The following is a 19399-nucleotide window of genomic DNA, read 5'->3' on the forward strand; positions in this document are numbered from 1 at the left end:
TTATGCTTCTTGTTGTCATCTGTTGACGTTGTACAAGCAGAATGTGGCGGTTAGTCGGTGTGGTATTAGTCCCGCCCCTCCTCCACTGTGATTAGACGTTTGGGTAAAAAGTGACAGTGATGAGCGCTGCGTTTTACCCAAAGTTGAACATTCTTCAACTCTCGGCGACCGGTAAAAAACGCCGGGCGCTCATCGCTTCAGCGTGAAAAAAACGCTCCCATTGAAATCAATTGGAAAAATATGCCAACCGCGTGAAAAAAAAACGTTTTGGTGGACACACACAGCCTTAGGGTCAATTTTACTAACAGCTTGCTCCAGCACAAACCCTCTTTCAGCGTTAAAAAACTACTGTCAGGATTTACTAAAGACACACTAAAGACACAAAAGTCGTGGACATTGTTATTTTTGCAGTTGACTTTATTGTATATGCATTTAAAGTAGTTTTCCTCTATGGGAGGAGAGTATTTAAATGAATCATGTAAGGTGATTTACTAAGGTTTACACTAGTCAATTTATGGGTATTTGCACCATTATTTAACGGCCAATAAAAGCACGTCTGTGTTCTTAAATTTGAGCATCGTCAGTAGATCACGCGCTGAACTTTTATGGGATTGCGCTCTCACGCTAATTTGCCCTGTTTAGTAACTCTGGCCCATAGTATCTGAAAAACAGTAGATGAAAAGTCCCTGATGACCCACTACTTCCACTGAGATTCTGAAGTGTGCGTTCGATGGACACTTTACTATCCCATGAGGCCACGGGAGAGGATTTATGAATGGCAGTGAAGCGACGCAACTGACGCTGGTAGGTCACGTGTGTTTGTTTTTGCTTTGTACGAGTTTTTGTGTATCATAAGTTCTCTTCAATAGATCCTGAGTCTTCGACACAAGTGTGATTCATCCACACTGCGAGTTTCCGGTCTTTACGGCCCTAAAACGGATCCAGCGGCTTATAAAAATACCGCTAAATACACCTCAAAAGTTATTAAAGATGCAACAGCGACAGCAGAGTACAAATGGCTGAATGTAGATGTCAGTTCAAATTCATTCAAATTCAGATGTTATTTCGTAATTTGGTCAGTGTCCCGGCTTTCTTTAGGAATGAGTAAAAATGTGTTTTCGAGACAAATGTCCATCTAGTCACGGGACTCCTGCGATTGATTAGATAGGAGTATTGCAGAAAACATCTTGTTGTTTCAGTCATATTGGGCTAAAGTTCACAGCTTTGATTCATGAGGCATCAGCACTGCAGGGATGGAAGGAGAACACGATCAATAATCCTCATCACACCTGGTCGAACAGGAACGCTGAGTCAATGTTTGAGAAGTTCCTCAGATAATGTTTGGAAAGGTGGAGGAAGGCCATAGGTGAGATTATAGTTTAGAGAACAAGGACGACCTTACTTGCATTGACACATATTTTTTTTATTAGGTTCAGTTGTGCTATTTCTACAATCTGAAGAGAATCTATTATTTGAAGAGAAGTTTGGCTTGAGCACAGGCTGTTTTTCTCCACACGGGCGACGGTGGCTTTTGTTATATTTAACCGCACACTCAACACAATGTGCTGCTATTTAAAGCACAGATCTTTTCCTGTGAGTGTGAAGACGTTTACAATGAATCCCACAGTTCAACTCTATTGATTATTTTGTTACGGAAGGATGGATTTCAGCAGCGTGGAGTGATAAAACAATGACTCTAATGCTACTGTGTGCTCTTTTCTCAGGAGGAAACACTAGTTTATGTCTCATTGTACTGAAGGATAGTGATTCAGCGATGATTTGGACTTGGGTTGAGAGTTTGTATTTAGGCATTCAAAATCACAGGAATTAAAATGGAGCCTATTTACTTTCTTAATGCACGATTGTGGTGTTATTGTGAGTTAATTGTATGTCATTTTTATTTGTTTGTCTTTGTAATGGACTAACTTGTTCCTTTTCTGCTGGCATCATCAAGTCCTTTTACTTGCAACCCCTCCCATCCACAACCAGTATGAAACACCCAGTTTTCACCATCCAATCAGGATTCTGAATGCATAAACTCAAGTCCTGCCTTCAATTTTAATATTGTGTTATACACTGCAAAGGTTTGGGGTCGGAAAGATTTTTAAATGTTTTTGAAAGAAACACTTCTGCTCCCCAAGGCTGCATTTGATTGATAGAAAATACAGTAAAAACAGTAATATTGCGAAATATTTTTACAATTTAAAATAACAGTTGTCTATTATGATATATTTTAAAACACAATTTATTCCTGTGATCAAAGCTGAATTTTCAGCATCATTACTCCAGTCTTCAGTGTCACATGAGCCTTCAGAAATCATCCTAATATGATGATTTGCTGCTCAAGAAACATTTCTGGCTATTATAAATGTTGAATCAGTTGTTCTACTTTATATTTTTGTGAAAACATAAATTTTTTCAAGATTTTTTGATGAATAGAAAGTTCAAAAGAACATCATTTATTTTAAATATAAGATTTTTTTTTAACATTGTTAATGTCTTTACTGTCAGTTTTGATCAATTTAATGCATTCTTGAATAAAAGTATTTCTTAAAAAAAAATTAACTGTAATGTATCTTGGATTATGGAAATAAAATAGGTTGTAAATGGCATTTCATGTTGTTTTGCAGTGTTTAAGTTCTCATCTCCTCAATGATGTCATCAATCTTGAAAAGACATCTGAAACCAGCCTAGTAGTTCACTAGTCTTAACTGGTCTGAGCCTGTTTTAGCTTCTTGTTAAGTGGTTTTAAAGTGGTTTTGGCCATTTTGCAGCTAAGCCGGCTAAGACCAGCAGACCAGGTTTAAGCGAGTGTTTTCAGCAGGGATAGATGCTTTCAACATCTATGTCTGTCCAAAGTGAATTATGTTATTAATCTGTTAAGATCTGTATTTGTAGTTACACACTTCCTATCTCTTATCTCCGCTTGTGGCTGTCATTACAATGCGAGTTTTCAATTACAGAAGCACAGATGATAGTGAAGTTCAGCCTGTTCAAAGTGCAGTTTATCTTCAGCTGGCTATTCTTTCCACTGTAGAGCCGATAATGAGGATTTAGCTATTATCTTTTCATTTTCCCATGTTAGCAATTTCCCCCATTAAGATAGAAGCCATGAATTCCACTTCACATAATGAACACTTTTTAAAAATTGAAGCTTAATTCACTGAACTAAATGTTTTGTATACGGTAATGTGGTTTTAAAGTCTCCATATGGCCCTTTATTAATCTCTCTCTCTCTCTCTCTCTCTCTCTCTCTCTCTCTCTCTCTCTCTCTCTCTCTCTCTCTCTCTCTCTCTCTCTTCTCTCTCTCTCTCTCTCTCTCTCTCTCTCTTCTCTCTCTCTCTCTCTCTCTCTCTCTCTCTCTCTCTCTGTCTCACTCTCTCTCTCTCCAGGTAACAGAGGTGTGTGGTGCTAAGCGGCTGGGTTTCTTCGGCTGTGGGCAGTTGTACGTGGCTCTAAAGCTGATGGCCGCGGCACAGGCCGGTTTGCCAGTACGCCTGGAGAGCATCGCAGGCGGTAAGTCAAACTGAGGGAGAAGCAAACGCGATCAGGGATTTGGCCTTGCATGCTTGGATTTACACTAAAGAGGGATAACACACAGAGGTCGTGCTGCGCTGAGAGGGCGCCACACGCTGAGCCAAACTCACTGAGATAAGCCTGTGTGTGTAAACTGAACCACAGGACGGTTTCCTTAAACGCTTGAGACGCCCTCCTCTTATTGTCTAGACTTTTTAATCTGTGTATACAGTAAATATAAGTTCACTTTTTTTTGTGTGGCGTGACAGTTACTGCCGAATTATGAATTGATCCTGACAACCAAAGTACCATTTAAAAGCTTTAACACACAGGATTCTGAGATGTATAAGATTCTGAGATAATAATGTATGTTATTTTTATTCAATTATTCAATTAATTATTGTTATGGTAAAATATCTTATTTTTTACTATTTATTATAGTAATTATTTATAAAAATATTGTTGCATTTGTATAACCAAATTATTAGTTATTATTCTAAAATACATAATATGCATTATTTTATTATTATTAATTTATATAATTGTTATTGCTTTTTTTTTAATAAAATTGTTTGATTTTTTTTATAGTTTATAATGTATGTATATTTTTTACTATTTTTTATTTTTACTTTTATTTTTACTATTATTTTTTAAATGATTTGTTGCATATGCATAACGATAATCTATCTATAAATTACAAAAACGTCTGTCTGTCTGTCTGTCTGTCTGTCTGTGTGTGTGTCTGTGTGTGTGTGTGTGTGTGTGTGTGTGTGTGTGTTAACCACATATCTCTCGAACCGTTAGTCCGATGGATTTCAAACTCGACAGGTGTCTCGTTACGGGCACGAGTGCAGTGCCAAGTTTGACGTTGTTTGGATGAGAAATGCTAAAGATATCGTTAAATTTTTTTTTTTTTTAAATCGTCATTTTTAAAAGGTTGTGGTTTAAAAATAAACATTCTGACATTAGAGGGTTGTATCGGTCAAAGAAGCCCCAAGAAGGTTGTGGTTTAAAAATAAACATTCTGACATAAACACTCTGTCAGCTACACTGTTTACTTCTGAATATTATAGTTTGGTTCCAAAAGGTGATAAATCCATTTTGATTAATTTGAGTAAAAATGTGTTTACTTTACCAAGAAAGTGGCAAGATGAAAACCACTATTTTCTGTTTCAAACTTTCACATAGCATCTTTAGGTTATAATAACATAAAAAATTCAAATCCAGATTTTGATTTTCAAAGATTTATTATAAAAACGGATTATTTTTTCCCAAAAATGCAATAAATTCATGACACTTTTTTTTTTTCAAAATGCAATTAATCCATTGAATCAATATAAAAGTTATTTTTTTATCATATTGGAACTGTTGAAATCAGCCATCACTAAGAAATATCTCCTGAATTTTTTTGACTGCAATCAGCTCACAAAAACTGATTTTGCACGGGCACTTTGCACTGTTCCATGAATCGACGCGCTTATTCATTTGTGGATGTAAACTGAATCTATAAGTCAGCTATGCTGTTTACTTCTGAATATTATATTGCTTAATACCGTGTGCTTTCTACCATGCACAAATAAAAATGTCACTGAACTTTTGCTGTGCAATTGTAACAATGTGCACTCAAACACACCAAACCAACAATTACTAAAAACACACTTAAAAACTTATTTTGCACAGGCATTTGCACTAGTTAATTATAAATCCTATAAAATACAAAATTATTATACATTATTATTATTATTATTATTATTATTATACATGTATTAATATATTATTATTTATATTATTTATTAAATTATTTTTATGGTTAATAATGTATAGTTAATAATAAACATTATATATATATATATTTTTTTTTATTTGTAAAATCAATTATTTATTAAATTATTTATTGCTTTATAATCTACAGTGTTGGTTGGGAAAGCACCACAAGTTTCTAGTTTCAATAATATCCAAAATGCTGCTATGTAACTTTTGGGCTTGAGCTCATAAAGTAACTCAAATGGAAACACAGCACAGACAAAACAGTCATTTCCTAAATTTAAATAAACTTAAAGTACAGTAATATTGAGCACTAGGCTGATTCCGAGCTCAGCACAGCTCCAGGCCACCCTGCCAGGCTGAAGTGTGGCGAACGGAGCCTGGATTAGTGTTTAATCCTGGTACAGACTGTTCCTGAAGGACCCGAGGGCCTGCGAGACCCTCACATTGGAGAGAGGAGCTCAGATGACCTCACACAGCAGGTTCAGCACCTCTGATCAGTGAAGATCACGTCTGTTTACTCCACAAATCGCCTGGAAAGGGAAGGATAAAGACCCAGTTTGTGGACAGGAAAGACAGATTTATCAAGATGACCTCGGAGGGACCTTTTGAGAGATGACTGGCTTTACTTTGTAAAGAAGATCATCTTAGATCAGAGGTTTTCAGTTCTAGCTCAAATTTAACATTTAACACAGCTGCATGATCAAGTTCTGGAGGTTCACGAAGGCCTTGTTTGAAAAGGAACATAAGTCACATGGCCTCAACATGCTTCATGTTTCATTGAGCCAGTGTAATCCAGTTAGAAGTCAAAAATAAAGCTTGAAAGTTATTTTTCTGTTTTAATCCACTGTGCACAGAAAATAGTATGAGGAGCAGGGCACCAAAATGAACAGAAATGCACCAAAAATGAACAGAAATGCCCCACAAATTGCGCGATTAAAGTGAAATGTGAAAATGAATGAAAAGTGTCAATTTTGTGGCATTACATTTAGATCTGCTTATATCGCATTGGATTTCTTTTTACATGTTTTTTATTTTTTATTTTTACAGTGTTGAGCATTATACCCAATCAGAAATGTTTCTGTTGAGCTTATGAATGCAATGGCCAATCAGAGGCGTTTAGTCTCTGCTGAAAGAACCGGATTTTTGTCGGCTCACCGACTGAATTTTACACTCTTGCAAATTCCCTGATCATAAACAATAAAGTGCAGATACAATGTAAGTAGAGCTGCACAATTCTGAAAAAAATATGAATCGCTGCAAAAAAATTGGTTTCAACGAATAATTCACTGACTCACTCATACTCTCTAAATACTTCACTTGTTTCATTACTGGATGAATCAGCGTTTTTTAACAAGTCTCTTGAATAAATGATTCAATGACTCACTCATAAATACTTCACTTGTTGTTTCATTACTGGATGAATCAGCGTTTTTAAACAAATCTCTTGAATAAATGATTCAATGACTCACTCATAAATACTTCACTTGTTGTTTCATTACTGGATGAATCAGCGTTTTTTAACAAGTCTCTTGAATAAATGATTCAATGACTCACTCATAAATACTTCACTTGTTGTTTCATTACTGGATGAATCAGCGTTTTTTTAACAAGTCTCTTGAATAAATGATTCAATGACTCACTCATAAATACTTCACTTGTTTCATTACTGGATGAATCAGCGTTTTTAAACAAATCTCTTGAATAAATGATTCAATGACTCACTCATAAATAGTTCACTTGCTGTTTCATTACTGGATGAATCAGCGTTTTTAAACAAATCTCTTGAATAAATGATTCAATGACTCATAAATAGTTCACTTGCTGCTTCATTACTGGATGAATCAGCGTTTTTAAACAAATCTCTTGAATAAATGATTCAATGACTCACTCATAGATACTTCACTTGTTGTTTCATTACTGGATGAATCAGCGTTTTGGAACAAATCTCTTGAATGAATGATTTAATGACTCACTCATAAATAGTTCACTTGTTGTTTCATTACTGGATGAATCAGCGTTTTTTAACAAATCTCTTGAATAAATGATTCAATGACTCACTCATAAATAGTTCACTTGTTTCATTACTGGATGAATCAGCGTTTTTAAACAAATCTCTTGAATGAATGATTTAATGACTCACTCATAAATACTTCACTTGTTGTTTCATTACTGGATGAATCAGCGTTTTTTAACAAATCTCTTGAATAAATGATTCAATGACTCACTCATAAATAGTTCACTTGTTTCATTACTGGATGAATCAGCGTTTTTAAACAAATCTCTTGAATGAATGATTTAATGACTCACTCATAATTACTTCACTTGTTGTTTCATTACTAGATGAATCAACATTTTTCAAAGAATCTCTTGAACTAATTATTAATTAATTCACATATAAATACTTTTCACTTGTTTCATTACTAGTTGAATCAGCGTTTTTGAATAAATCTTTTGAATGAGTGATTCAATGACTCACTCATAAATACTTCACTTGTTTCATTACTGGATGAATCAGCGTTTTTAAACAAATCTCTTGAATGAATGATTTAATGACTCACTCATAATTACTTCACTTGTTGTTTCATTACTAGATGAATCAACATTTTTCAAAGAATCTCTTGAACGAATTATTCATTAATTGACATATAAATACTTTTCACTTGTTTCATTACTAGTTGAATCAGCGTTTTTGAATAAATCTTTTGAATGAGTGATTCAATGACAAATAAAACATTTTAACAGCCACTTGTCGCCACCTACAGGATCTGTTCAATTTTCATCGCTACCGTAGACATCAGTGTTTATCCGAACTATAAACGCTTATCCCAGTATTTCTGTGATAATTTGAATTATTTTAAGACAGAAATAATGATACTGTGTGGTTGTAAAAACTGCTCTCTCTGGCTCAGCTGCAGCGCGAACACAGATTTGAATGTTCCGGTATGATTTTGTCAAAGGGCAATAATCAAAAAATTGTCATAATATTACAGCCTTAATAATGCTTTTTTACATTTTTACATAATTTACATTCTGCAACTGTTGTGTAAATGCATGTATGCCACCTCTGAGCAGCATTAAACAGCTGAATCTTATTTTAATCCTCTGTGAAAATAGCACCAGAATGCCGTTCTGAACATAGTGTCATTTATCTTTCCCCACAGAACTTCCTCTTCCTGTGTTTGTTGGGATAACGAATGAGCTTGAGATGCGTTACGCCAATCACCCCTCAACCAATGAGAGCCAGCCACACATCCTGGGCTCAGTTGCAGGCTCCGCCCCTCGTCCCCCTGCAGACAGACCTGTACTGAGACACCCTGACACCAGCATGGACAAACAGGTCAGACATCAGACATACTTTAAAAGTACTTTTGAGGTTTAAAAGACACGTAATATTATAGATTTGACAGCACTGACACTATCATTTGAGAACAAAACTTGAACCTGAATTGATCTGGATGATGATGTGATTGTCTTCTGTAGAGCTGAATGAAAGCTGAATCGAATTTGTTTCATAATTGATGAATTTTGAATCTCTGACACTGTTATTGAACTGAATTGAATCAACATTAAACTGAATTATCAAACTCGGCTCGTAATTTAATGAACTTTACATTGTTATTATTATTGAACTGAACTGAAATGAGCTGAATAATGACACTATTGTCTTCTGAAGAGCTGCTTTATAGTTTGATTTGAGTGCACTTCTTAACTAATGAACATTGCAACATTAAGCACTTTTACACGCACACACATGCACTGATAATTACTAAAAATGTGTCTGTTGAAATAACCTGATTTACTGGTTTACATGCAAATCCATAACCTGGCAATGCAAGTAAATCAAGTTTACAAGACTGTATTAAAAAACCTGATTATTCACCTTACCAATATTGTGTATTGTGTATCTGACAGGAGGCGTGGTCTCCACCGCGGTCACCCGCCATCTCCCCGCCCCGCTCACCGTCAGCCTATCGCAACTATCCATACGCTGCACAGAGAAACGGAACAGACACGCTATTGGGTGAGAGTCACTGTCAGTCATTCCGCATCCAGACCGGCCCATGAACATAGACATGACAGGAAATTGATGCTTTTTATTTTAAAATGTTCACTGTTCAAGTATTTTTTTTAAAGACATTAATACTTTTTTTTTTTTTTTTTAGCAAGGATGCATTAAATTGATCAAAAGTAACAGTAATATATATATATATATATATATATATATATATATATATATATATATATATATATATATATATATCACGGTTTCCACAAAATATGAAGCTGCAGAACTTCTCAACATTGATGATAATAATAATAATAATAATAATAATAAATGTTTCTCGAGCATCAAATCATCATATTAGAATGATTTCTGAAGGATCATGTGACACTGAAGACTGGAGTAATGATGCTGAAAATTCAGCTTTGATCACAGGAATAAATTACTTGAAAAAAAATATTCAAATAGAAAACTATTATTTTAAATTGTAATCATTTTTCACAATATTACTGTTTTTATAAATATTTGATCAAATAAATGCAGCCTTGGTAAGCAGAAGAGACTTGCTGTATAGGTATTTATGTGCATATACATTTGCTCCTACATTTTAAAGCTATTTAACCAGAAAATGTAGTTGAAAACACTACATTAGAAAATGTAGAAAATTAATTTTTATCATTATTATTATTATTATTATTATTATTTTATTTATTTTTTTACCTGTAGAGAGTTTTTTTTTTTTAAATTAATCATTATTATTTTCTCTGAAAATTTGTACTTTATAGATTATTGACATTTTGCATCAGTAAATACTGAAATCATTAAAACAGGACGAATGCTCATCTTAAATGCTGTATCAGGGAATTTTTTCAGCAAGATCCTGATAATGTTCTTTTCACAACAATCCCAGTGGAAAAGTGAGAGCAGATATTTCCACACTCACACACACATACCGTGATGCTGTTATTAGATAACACAAGCACACATCACACAGCCGGCTTGTTTCACACACTGTGACCGTAGTTGTGGTTGTCAGACAGCTGTGTGTGTGTTTGTGAGCGTTCAGCCTTGAGCCCTCAGAAAGCAGTTGTCTAATTGTTGCTCTCCTGTGGCGTATTGATATCTCACTCGTTTAATCACACACCTGTTGAGTCAGTCCTTCAACCCGTCGACAGTCAGCACAACACACTCGCCAGTTCTGATGAAACAGACACGCACTCTCATGCTTTCCTGAGAAAATGCCTTGAGCCTGCATATATAACCACAGTGGTATGCTTAATTTAATAACATGTGCTCAGTGTGCTTCGTTTAGTGATAGGTGTCCCTCTTGGATATTTACACTCTAAATAATAATAAAAAAAAAAAATTAGTGAAGCAATTTTGCTCTGTAACTTTCTTATCCATTTGTTAGAAAGCAAAAAAAGAAAGAAAGAAAAAAAAACAGTTTAGCATGTTACCAAAAATAATGTGACGGTCTGTTATAATCGATTATAATTTAAGCCAAAATTGCAAATTATGCAATAGATGCAAAATTATTAATTTATATACAAAATTAGGACAGATTGCCATAATCACATATACAATAGCGCCCCCACCAGCACAGTAGAAGGTAGTGCATCCATCTATCTATCTATCTATCTATCTATCTATCTATCTATCTATCTATCTATCTATCTATCTATCTATCTATCTATCTATCTATCTATCTATCTATCTATCTATCTATCTATCTGTCTGTCTGTCTGTCTGTCTATCATTATATGTATCTATCTATCTATCTATCTAGCTATCTAGCTATCTATCTATGTCAATCATTCTATCTATCTATCTATCTATCTATCTATCTATCTATCTATCTATCTATCTATCTATCTATCTATCTATCTATCTATCTATCTATCTGTCTGTCTGTCTGTCTGTCTATCATTATATTTATCTATCTATCTATCTATCTATCTATCTATCTATCTATCTATCTATCTATCTATCTATCTATCTGTCTGTCTGTCTGTCTGTCTGTCATTATGTCTGTCTGTCTGTCTGTCTGTCTGTCTATCATTATATTTATCTGTCTGTTTGTCTGTCTGTCTGTCTGTCTGTCTGTCTATCTATCTATCTGTCAATCATTCTATCTATCTATCTATATATCTATCTATCTATCTATCTATCTATCTATCTATCTGTCAATCATTCTATCTATCTATCTATCTATCTATCTATCTGTCAATCATTCTATCTATCTATCTATCTGTCTATCTATCTGTCGTTCTGTCTGTCTACTCTCATTATAACATTCTATCTGTCTATCTTTCTATTATTATATCATTGTTTATCATCTGATTGTGTTTATTAAGCATGTAGTTTTTTGTGTTCAAATAAACAGATATTCAGTAATCTCAACAAAAGCAAATAATAGTGAATATTAACTGTAGATGCTCTCAGCGAGGGGTAAACGCAGTGAATGGACACCGCTGCGATAGGAAAGTGTTTCTATCTCATTGTTAACTCCGGCCATGAACAGAGAAACATCAGCGTTATTGAATGTGGATCAGCTTTCTTCATTATTCAGCAGAGGCCATTAATACTTTATTTAAAATCTACACATAAAAGACACGATGATCTGGAAGGGCTTCAGATGTAAAGAACATTCACCAGATCAAAGTGCAGTCAGGCCTCTACAGTCATATCAAAGATCATGGCAATCAATGACCTCGTTCTGAATAATTCATGCTTGTTCTGTATTTAATCACTTTTTTTCTTTCATTTGTTCCCATTCATTATTCCATTAAGTCTTCTTTAAAGGTCCCATGGCGTGGATTATTTTATTATTTTCTATTGTTTCCTGGGGTGCCCTTATAATGTTAGTATGTTTTTTAGATAAAATTGAGCCTGATTTTAGCCTCACTAAACACCCACTGCTGTGATTGGCTGACATGCTTGCATATGAAATAACTAGCATTACATGAGGAACTCTCTCGAAAACTTTTACTATTACAGCTATTATACGTTTTTACTATTACAGCTATCGAGGTTAACGAATCGTGAGAAGTTTTTAAAGTATTTAGATCTATTCCCATCACATAAAAGTTTGCAGTGATGAGCATTGAGCAGATGACAGCCTGTTGATCGCGTGAATGAAGATCTTATCACTGCAACGCAGTTTCTGCACTCTCACTAATGCTTTCACCAATGCAAAATAAGTACAGTAAGAGCTTCGTTGTGCAGTGTAACAGCGTCATTGATTTCATAACGAGTTTTGGCAAGTGTCGAGATAAACTCGCGCCGTGTGATTGACAGCTTGGGCGATTGGAAAGGGATTGTTCTTTGATCGCTTTCTGTATATATATTAATCACAGTTTAAATAAGATTATTTTCATCCTACTAAGAGAAACGACGTGAAGTTGATCGTTTAGTCACTGGCTTGATTTACTGATGTATAAACAGTATTGAACGACTTTGAGAGAAAGATTATCTGTCTGAACTTGAACAATTACACATCAGAAATCCACATAACCCACTGGTTCTCCAGAGGCTCGGATGAAGGAACTAAAAAAATACTTTTGTGTTCATTTGTACATCCAAACACTGAGCAACTGCCATGCTTCGCTTGTTTGCAAGCCATGATGTCTCTCGAGGAAAAACCATTATCGCGCTTGTTCAGCTCATTTTCTCATGGGCCGGCCAAATTCTCTTTACGGGCAAAGCAAGGAAAGGGGAGGTAACCTTTCCCCGTATGACGACATCTAGGGAATATTCCAGATTCGCCTGTCTGAGCTTTCATTTTCTCAAAGGCGGAGCAGGAGACCCAAGGCTTGGTTTACACCTATCACAATTTCTAGCCACTGGGGGACCATAGGCAGGCTTGGGGAACTCATATTAATGTTAAAAAAACTCATAAAGTGAAATTTTCATGCCATGGGACCTTTAAAACTTTCACTCTTGTTCGGTGTCAGTCGAGTCTGAAACGTCTTTATCTCACTAGCATCTGCTGATAGTGTTTAATGCCATTTCTCTCCGTCATCTGAATCAGTGCATCATTTACAGTGCTGTCAAATGTTTAGATGCCAAAAACATTGATCACAGGAACGGAAAAGCTATCAACTGTAAAGTCTTTTTGTCTGTCTTGACCTTGAAACATTCACTCTTTCATCTTTTGGTTTTCGTTCACAGCGTATGACGGGAAAGTGCCGTCTCGTCCCAGTGTTCCTCAGGAAAACTCCTCTCCCAGACATTATTCTCTCAAGCCTCAGCCGGAGCAGCCTGTCATTACACGCGTGAGCATTTCCTCACAACTCCTCATTCTCGCATCCGATTGGACAACCGTACAGAACTCTGGGTGTCAGTGTTCTATAAGGACACGTCTTTTTAAAATTTTATATTTTTTGCTTGAATATCAATAATAGCACGCCAGAGCACATGCATTACCCAACAGGTCATGCTTTGGATAGACATGCTTACAAACAATAGATAAATAATCATCACATCCCCAATGATTACATGCATAAGTGTAAGATGTTCAAAAATATATACAGTAAAGGTTAATATGTTAACACATAATGTTAATAAATGTTTTCAAGCTACAGTAGTGTGCTGTGGGCTTTTCTTCTTTTCTGTCATTAAACATGGATTTAAAAAGCATTTTTACTTTAAGTAACCAACTAATTTATCTAAATTTATCTACCCATCTATCTATCTATCCATCCATCAATCCATCATTCTGTCTGTATGTCACTCTATTTATCTGTCTATCTACCTATCTATCTATCTATCTATCTATCTATCTATCTATCTATCTATCTATCTATCTATCTATCTATCTATCTATCTATCCATCTATGATAAAAGATAAATATTAAGATTATATATTTTTTTATATATTTATTTATTTCAAGGTGACATCAAACTATAAATATCTTATAGGTGTGCATTAAGTTAGTAATAGTAAGATATGCTAAAAAAAATTAAACACTTCATCTCTAAGAAATAATAGAAAGATGTTAGCATTAATATTAGTACCATTGATGGTGTGTTTCCTAGATGATATTAAAAAACTGTTGAGCTTTTATTATAATTAATTACATTCTACCATACAAGGATTGCAAATGACTTTTAAAAAGTAGTTACATTTTTATTCATTTTTATATCAAATAAAAGATTCAGAAGTAATGAAAGGCATATGTAATATGTAATTGTGAAATCTTGAGGTTTTTCTGTGGTTCAGGTTGGGTCTGTGGAGCGGCTGGTGGAGAGAGCAGAGGCGGATTACTCCGACGACCCCTGGAGGATCACAGAGGAGCAGCGGGAATATTACACCATCCAGTTCAGGAGTCTCCAGCCTGACCTCAGCGCTCTCATCGTGGGTAAGACAGCTCCACAAACACTTCTCATACTGGTACATTCATGATCTTATCTGGACAGTTTGAACTTTGCATTGATTTTCCTTTCAGGAACTGTTGCAAAAAACTTCTTCACCAAGTCGAAGCTTCCGATTCCAGAGCTGTCGCATATATGGTGACGATAAACCCTCAGTTCTACTGAAACATGGAATGAACGGTCTCTTTACATATGCTGAAAAAACAATCGTTCAATGTCCTTCAGGGAGCTGAGCGATGTTGACAAGGACGGCGCTCTCACTTTCCCAGAGTTCTGCACTGCCTTCCATCTGATCGTAGCCCGGAAAAATGGTTTCCTTCTTCCTGAAACTCTCCCCGCCACGCTGAGACCGGGATTTGTGGAACCAGGTGTGGTTTCAGCGCCACCATCTGAGGTACGCAAATCTAAAACTCTCAGCATGCCTACTGTATTTGCACCTGAAGTGTTTGACGATGTTTAGTTTAAACTGTTTAGGGTTTCTCATCCAGTATTATGTTTTATGATGCAACCCTGTCATGTGAGCAAGTTCAGATTGACAAGTTTGAACTGAGCTCTAAACTTGGTTCTTTAACAGGCGACTCAACCTCTCATTGTCTTTGATGACAATATGAGGCCTGGAGCCAATCAACCGGTAAGAAGAACTTCATTTAACATTTATGCCAAGATCACAATGTTCTGCACATTTTGTTCTATCCTTTCCTCTGTCTTTCTCCTTGTCTTTCTCCTTCTGTCTCAATTTTGTGTTTTTTAGTATCAAAACTGGCATGATGTTCGGCACACAATATCTCCAACGCATCAAAACAAATAACAAGAACAGTCACAAAAGAGATGCCATTGATGTTTGGATAAATAAATACGCTTTTTTTTAGTTTATTGTTAAAAAACATTTTATTATATACTATGATAGTATTTATTAATATTTTTAATTAGCTACTTTTTTATTTTCAGCTTTTATTTACGTTTTTGCTGTTGTTTTTTTCTTCAAAATTTCTTGTTTGGTGTTCATTTATTTCTATTTTACTTTTAATAATTTTAGTACTTTAACTTTATTTTAAAACCGTTAGTTGCCACATTTGCTTAACATTTCATAACATTCGTTTTTTAAGTGTTTATGTAATATTTGTATTTTATTTCTGCTGTATTTCAATAAATGAAAACAATGTTTATAGTTTAGCTAACAATATCATCGCTGGTTTATTGTGATGAGAATATTTAGTTAGTTAGTTGCATTTATAGCTTCCATATAGAACAATAATAGTATACAAGAATAATATAATACAGCATGCATTTAATAATAATAATAATAATAAAAGAAGATATAAGTAGTTATATAACTCTCTCTCTCTAGGCATGTCTGTTTGGCTGAAGGTAGAGGGTGCTAATGAGTCTTATAAGACAAAAATCCAACGGGTCCACCCCTTATAAATGAGTAAACCTCTACATGTGCTCATATCAGTCATTCTGTGCTGGCTTTTCATTCTCCCAAACAGGAAATGTGTTCTGCTGGCCTTCAGATGACCTCTAGACCAGGTGTGACCGCTAAACAGGACACGAGAGATGAAAGCAGGAAACCGGGTAATGACTTCAGAGACAGACCTCAATAATCATGAACAGGATTAAAGGGGGAAAAAAGAAATGGGTTTTAAACAGTGGCCCAAAAACTATTTGGACATTTAAGCCACTGCGTGACTGTGCGGATGAATATGTTTATCCTGCTGCTTATAAAACATTCACTACTAGGCTTAAGAGATATGACCAGTTTAGATGGAAAGGATCTCGAGATGACTAGCTGAAGACGTTTAGACACAAAATATATTCCAGCACAGCACTACAACAACCACAATGAAATGACCCTTCAAAATAGATAATGCTTTACAATTCACTTTAGTCAGAGAGCCACATATGGCAATTTATCTGTTCAATAAAACACCTTACTCGCATGTTGAGTAATAAAAACACCATCATCTCTGCGTCGCTTTTACAACGTTTCAAATCCCTCAGTTCTCGTCATCATCGGAAAGCCGAGCCGATGTTGATTCTTGTTTTATTACGAGCTCTCTTTCTGCCAGCAGACTCTCCTCTGTTCGGCGTTTGGTTGGAGATTTAGCAGCTTCATGGCAACCTTTCTCGCTCGTTGTGACAAATAACCCCTACGAAACACACACGGCAAAGCAGCCTGAGCAACTTTTCTCTGTTTACGGATCTGACGAGACACACACATGTGAGTGACGCATGTACACAATTTAAAATTGGAAACCATCTCGACAGGACTAAAATCAACACTTAGAATACGTTTACCATAGTGAATCAGGGTAAGGCAAAAACACCATTTGGAAGAATGATTGATGATGTAGTGACTCATTTAAATTTAGTTAATTTTAAATAAAAAAGTTGCATAGTGTACCTTTAAGTGTCAAACTTAACTCTTTCCCCGCCAGCGTTTTTTTAAAAAAGTTGCTTTTGATCATTTTCCACAAAAACTTCATGACCCCCAGAATATTTTGTTGTATTAATATATGAACATGCAATACATCAAAAGAAGGAACAGAACCTTTTATCAAAAAGAAAACCTGTTTTATTCTAGCTTCATTTTATCAGCACTTGAATATGGGTAAGTTTCATTAAAAAAAGCAACATTTTGAGCAAAAATCACGTTTTTTTCAAAAGCTACTTGATCAGATTCAGAAAGATGATCTAAACACAGATGGAGTAGATCGAGTCCATCAACACCCCTAATGCTTGCACAGTCTTGCAACTCATCCTGGGTCGACATTTCATTCAGTAGCATTAGGCAGTTTTGATTTATATGCTTTTTAATGTTGATGATCGTGTTATTTTACATATGCATATGATTACATATGAGATTGCTTGTTTATGCATCTTCTTAGCATGTGTTTTTATCAGGAGATTCAGTGCTCTTTCAGAAGATGTGTAATAGCGCCCCCTAGCGTATAACAGTAAAACACAGAAAAATCTGTGTTTGTCGGGGAAAGAGTTAAATTAAGTGAAAGGGTTTTTTTTTTTGGTTTTTTTTTAAGTGTGTTTGTGCTTTAAAGTAAATGCCACTTGCTTTGAGATTTGATTATCTAATGTAATGCCATTTCTTCAGTTTCTTCAGTGTCTTCAGTGTGCAAATATTTTTGGGACCACTCTTCCACACTTAAGAGGACAAATGCCATGTAAACTCATTAATATTCTCATGCAGATGTTCCTATTTCACTGCTCTTATTGTGCTTTTTTTATTGCTGTGTCAGCAGACTTCAGCCCAAAGAGAATTCCAGACCTGCATGAAAAGCCAATAGAGCGTGTCAGCACTTTAAAACCAGGTGACTCACTGTCCTGAGGCGCAGCACACACCCCTGACCCACACCAGACCAACCAAAGCCTCTAATTTACCTGAGCTTTACTGTCTGTGTACATTAGAAGAAAAAGTTCAGGCAAAAGATTACAATTCTGTCATCATTTACTCATCCTCATTTTGTTCAACCTGTATGACTTTTCATGTGTGACCCTGGATCACAAAACCAGTCACAAGTCGCATGGGTATATTTGTGGCAACAGCCGACAATACATTGTATGGGTCAAAATTATCCATTTTTCTTTTCTGCCAAAAATCATTAGGATATTAAGTAAAGATCATGTTCCATGAAGATATATTGTAAATTTCCTACCGTAAATATATAAAACATTTATTTTTGTGAGTGATTGCAGCACAATCGCGAACATAAATGAACAACTTTAAAGGAGGTTTTCTCAGTGTTTCGATTTTTTTGCATCCTCAGATTCCAGATTTCCAATAGTTGTATCTCGGCCAAATATTATCCTATTCTGACAAACCACACATCAATGGAAAGCTTATTTATTCAGCTTTCAGATGATGTAGGAGATTCACCCGTTGTAAAATGCAAAAGACTCGGGACTTCGGAGTGGCTACAGAAAAAAAGAGACTGCAACCGGCCCGTGCGAAAACAAGGATAATTTCGGAAGGGCATTAAATGTAGTCACGCAATGCTGATGTTGTTAACATTAAAGGAGAACTCCGGTCAATTTTAACATTGAGCTCATTTTTTTGTACATTTGGAGTGCTGTCAATACAGAGAACAACGACAAAAATCGGTGTTGCCTACACCGTGTTATCCTCTTTTTAAAATTTGCACCCTGTTGCACCCTGACTTCAATGGGGCAATATTTAAACCTGCTTTTAGCCTCTTAACATCCTTGATGTGTCATTACAAGTGCACAGCCAATGTGAGTGATTCCTTCAGAGTGAACGCGGGTCAATCTGACTGCAGTAGATGTGAAAGATATTAATAAAAATGATGTTATTTCAGCCAGCGCACATACCTGTATTTACTTCCTGTTTTCGGTTGAAGTCCACAGTAATCGATTGTTGAGTTCACGCGCGTGATCATAGGTACTAAACCAATGCGCGTGAACTCGACAATCGATTACTGTGGACTTCAACCGAAAACAGGAAGTAAATACAGGTATGTGCGCTGGCTGAAATAACATCATTTTTATTAATATCTTTCACATCTACTGCAGTCAGATTCACCCGCGTTCACTCTAAAGGAATCACTCACATGGCTGTGCACTTGTAATGACACATCAAGGATGTTAAGAGGCTAAAAGCAGGTTTAAATATTGCCCCATTGAAGTCAGGGTGCAACAGGGTGCAAATTTTAAAAAGAGGATAAGACGGTGTAGGCAACACCGATTTTTGTCGTTGTTCTCTGTACT

The 19399-nt window shown here is 35.6% G+C and overlaps 1 protein-coding gene across 4 annotated transcripts in view; it reads left to right on the top strand.

The window, feature by feature from the left end:
- reps2 (RALBP1 associated Eps domain containing 2) overlaps nt 1-19399 on the top strand; it is a 51081-nt gene that overhangs the window by 10656 nt on the left and 21026 nt on the right. For 2 of the 4 annotated variants that reach the window (XM_079849965.1, XM_079849967.1), the window contains exons 2-11: nt 3393-3516; nt 8445-8620; nt 9196-9304; nt 13457-13560; nt 14508-14646; nt 14734-14797; nt 14885-15053; nt 15234-15290; nt 16150-16234; nt 17914-17985. In XM_079849965.1, coding sequence (XP_079706091.1) covers nt 3393-3516; nt 8445-8620; nt 9196-9304; nt 13457-13560; nt 14508-14646; nt 14734-14797; nt 14885-15053; nt 15234-15290; nt 16150-16234; nt 17914-17985 — 1099 coding nt within the window. The remainder of the gene's footprint in view (nt 1-3392; nt 3517-8444; nt 8621-9195; nt 9305-13456; nt 13561-14507; nt 14647-14733; nt 14798-14884; nt 15054-15233; nt 15291-16149; nt 16235-17913; nt 17986-19399) is intronic. The other 2 variants (XM_079849966.1, XM_079849968.1) reach the window with 1 other exon arrangement.

This window comes from Squalius cephalus (genome assembly GCF_949319135.1).
Source record: "Squalius cephalus genome assembly, chromosome: 18".
NCBI lineage: Eukaryota > Metazoa > Chordata > Actinopteri > Cypriniformes > Leuciscidae > Squalius > Squalius cephalus.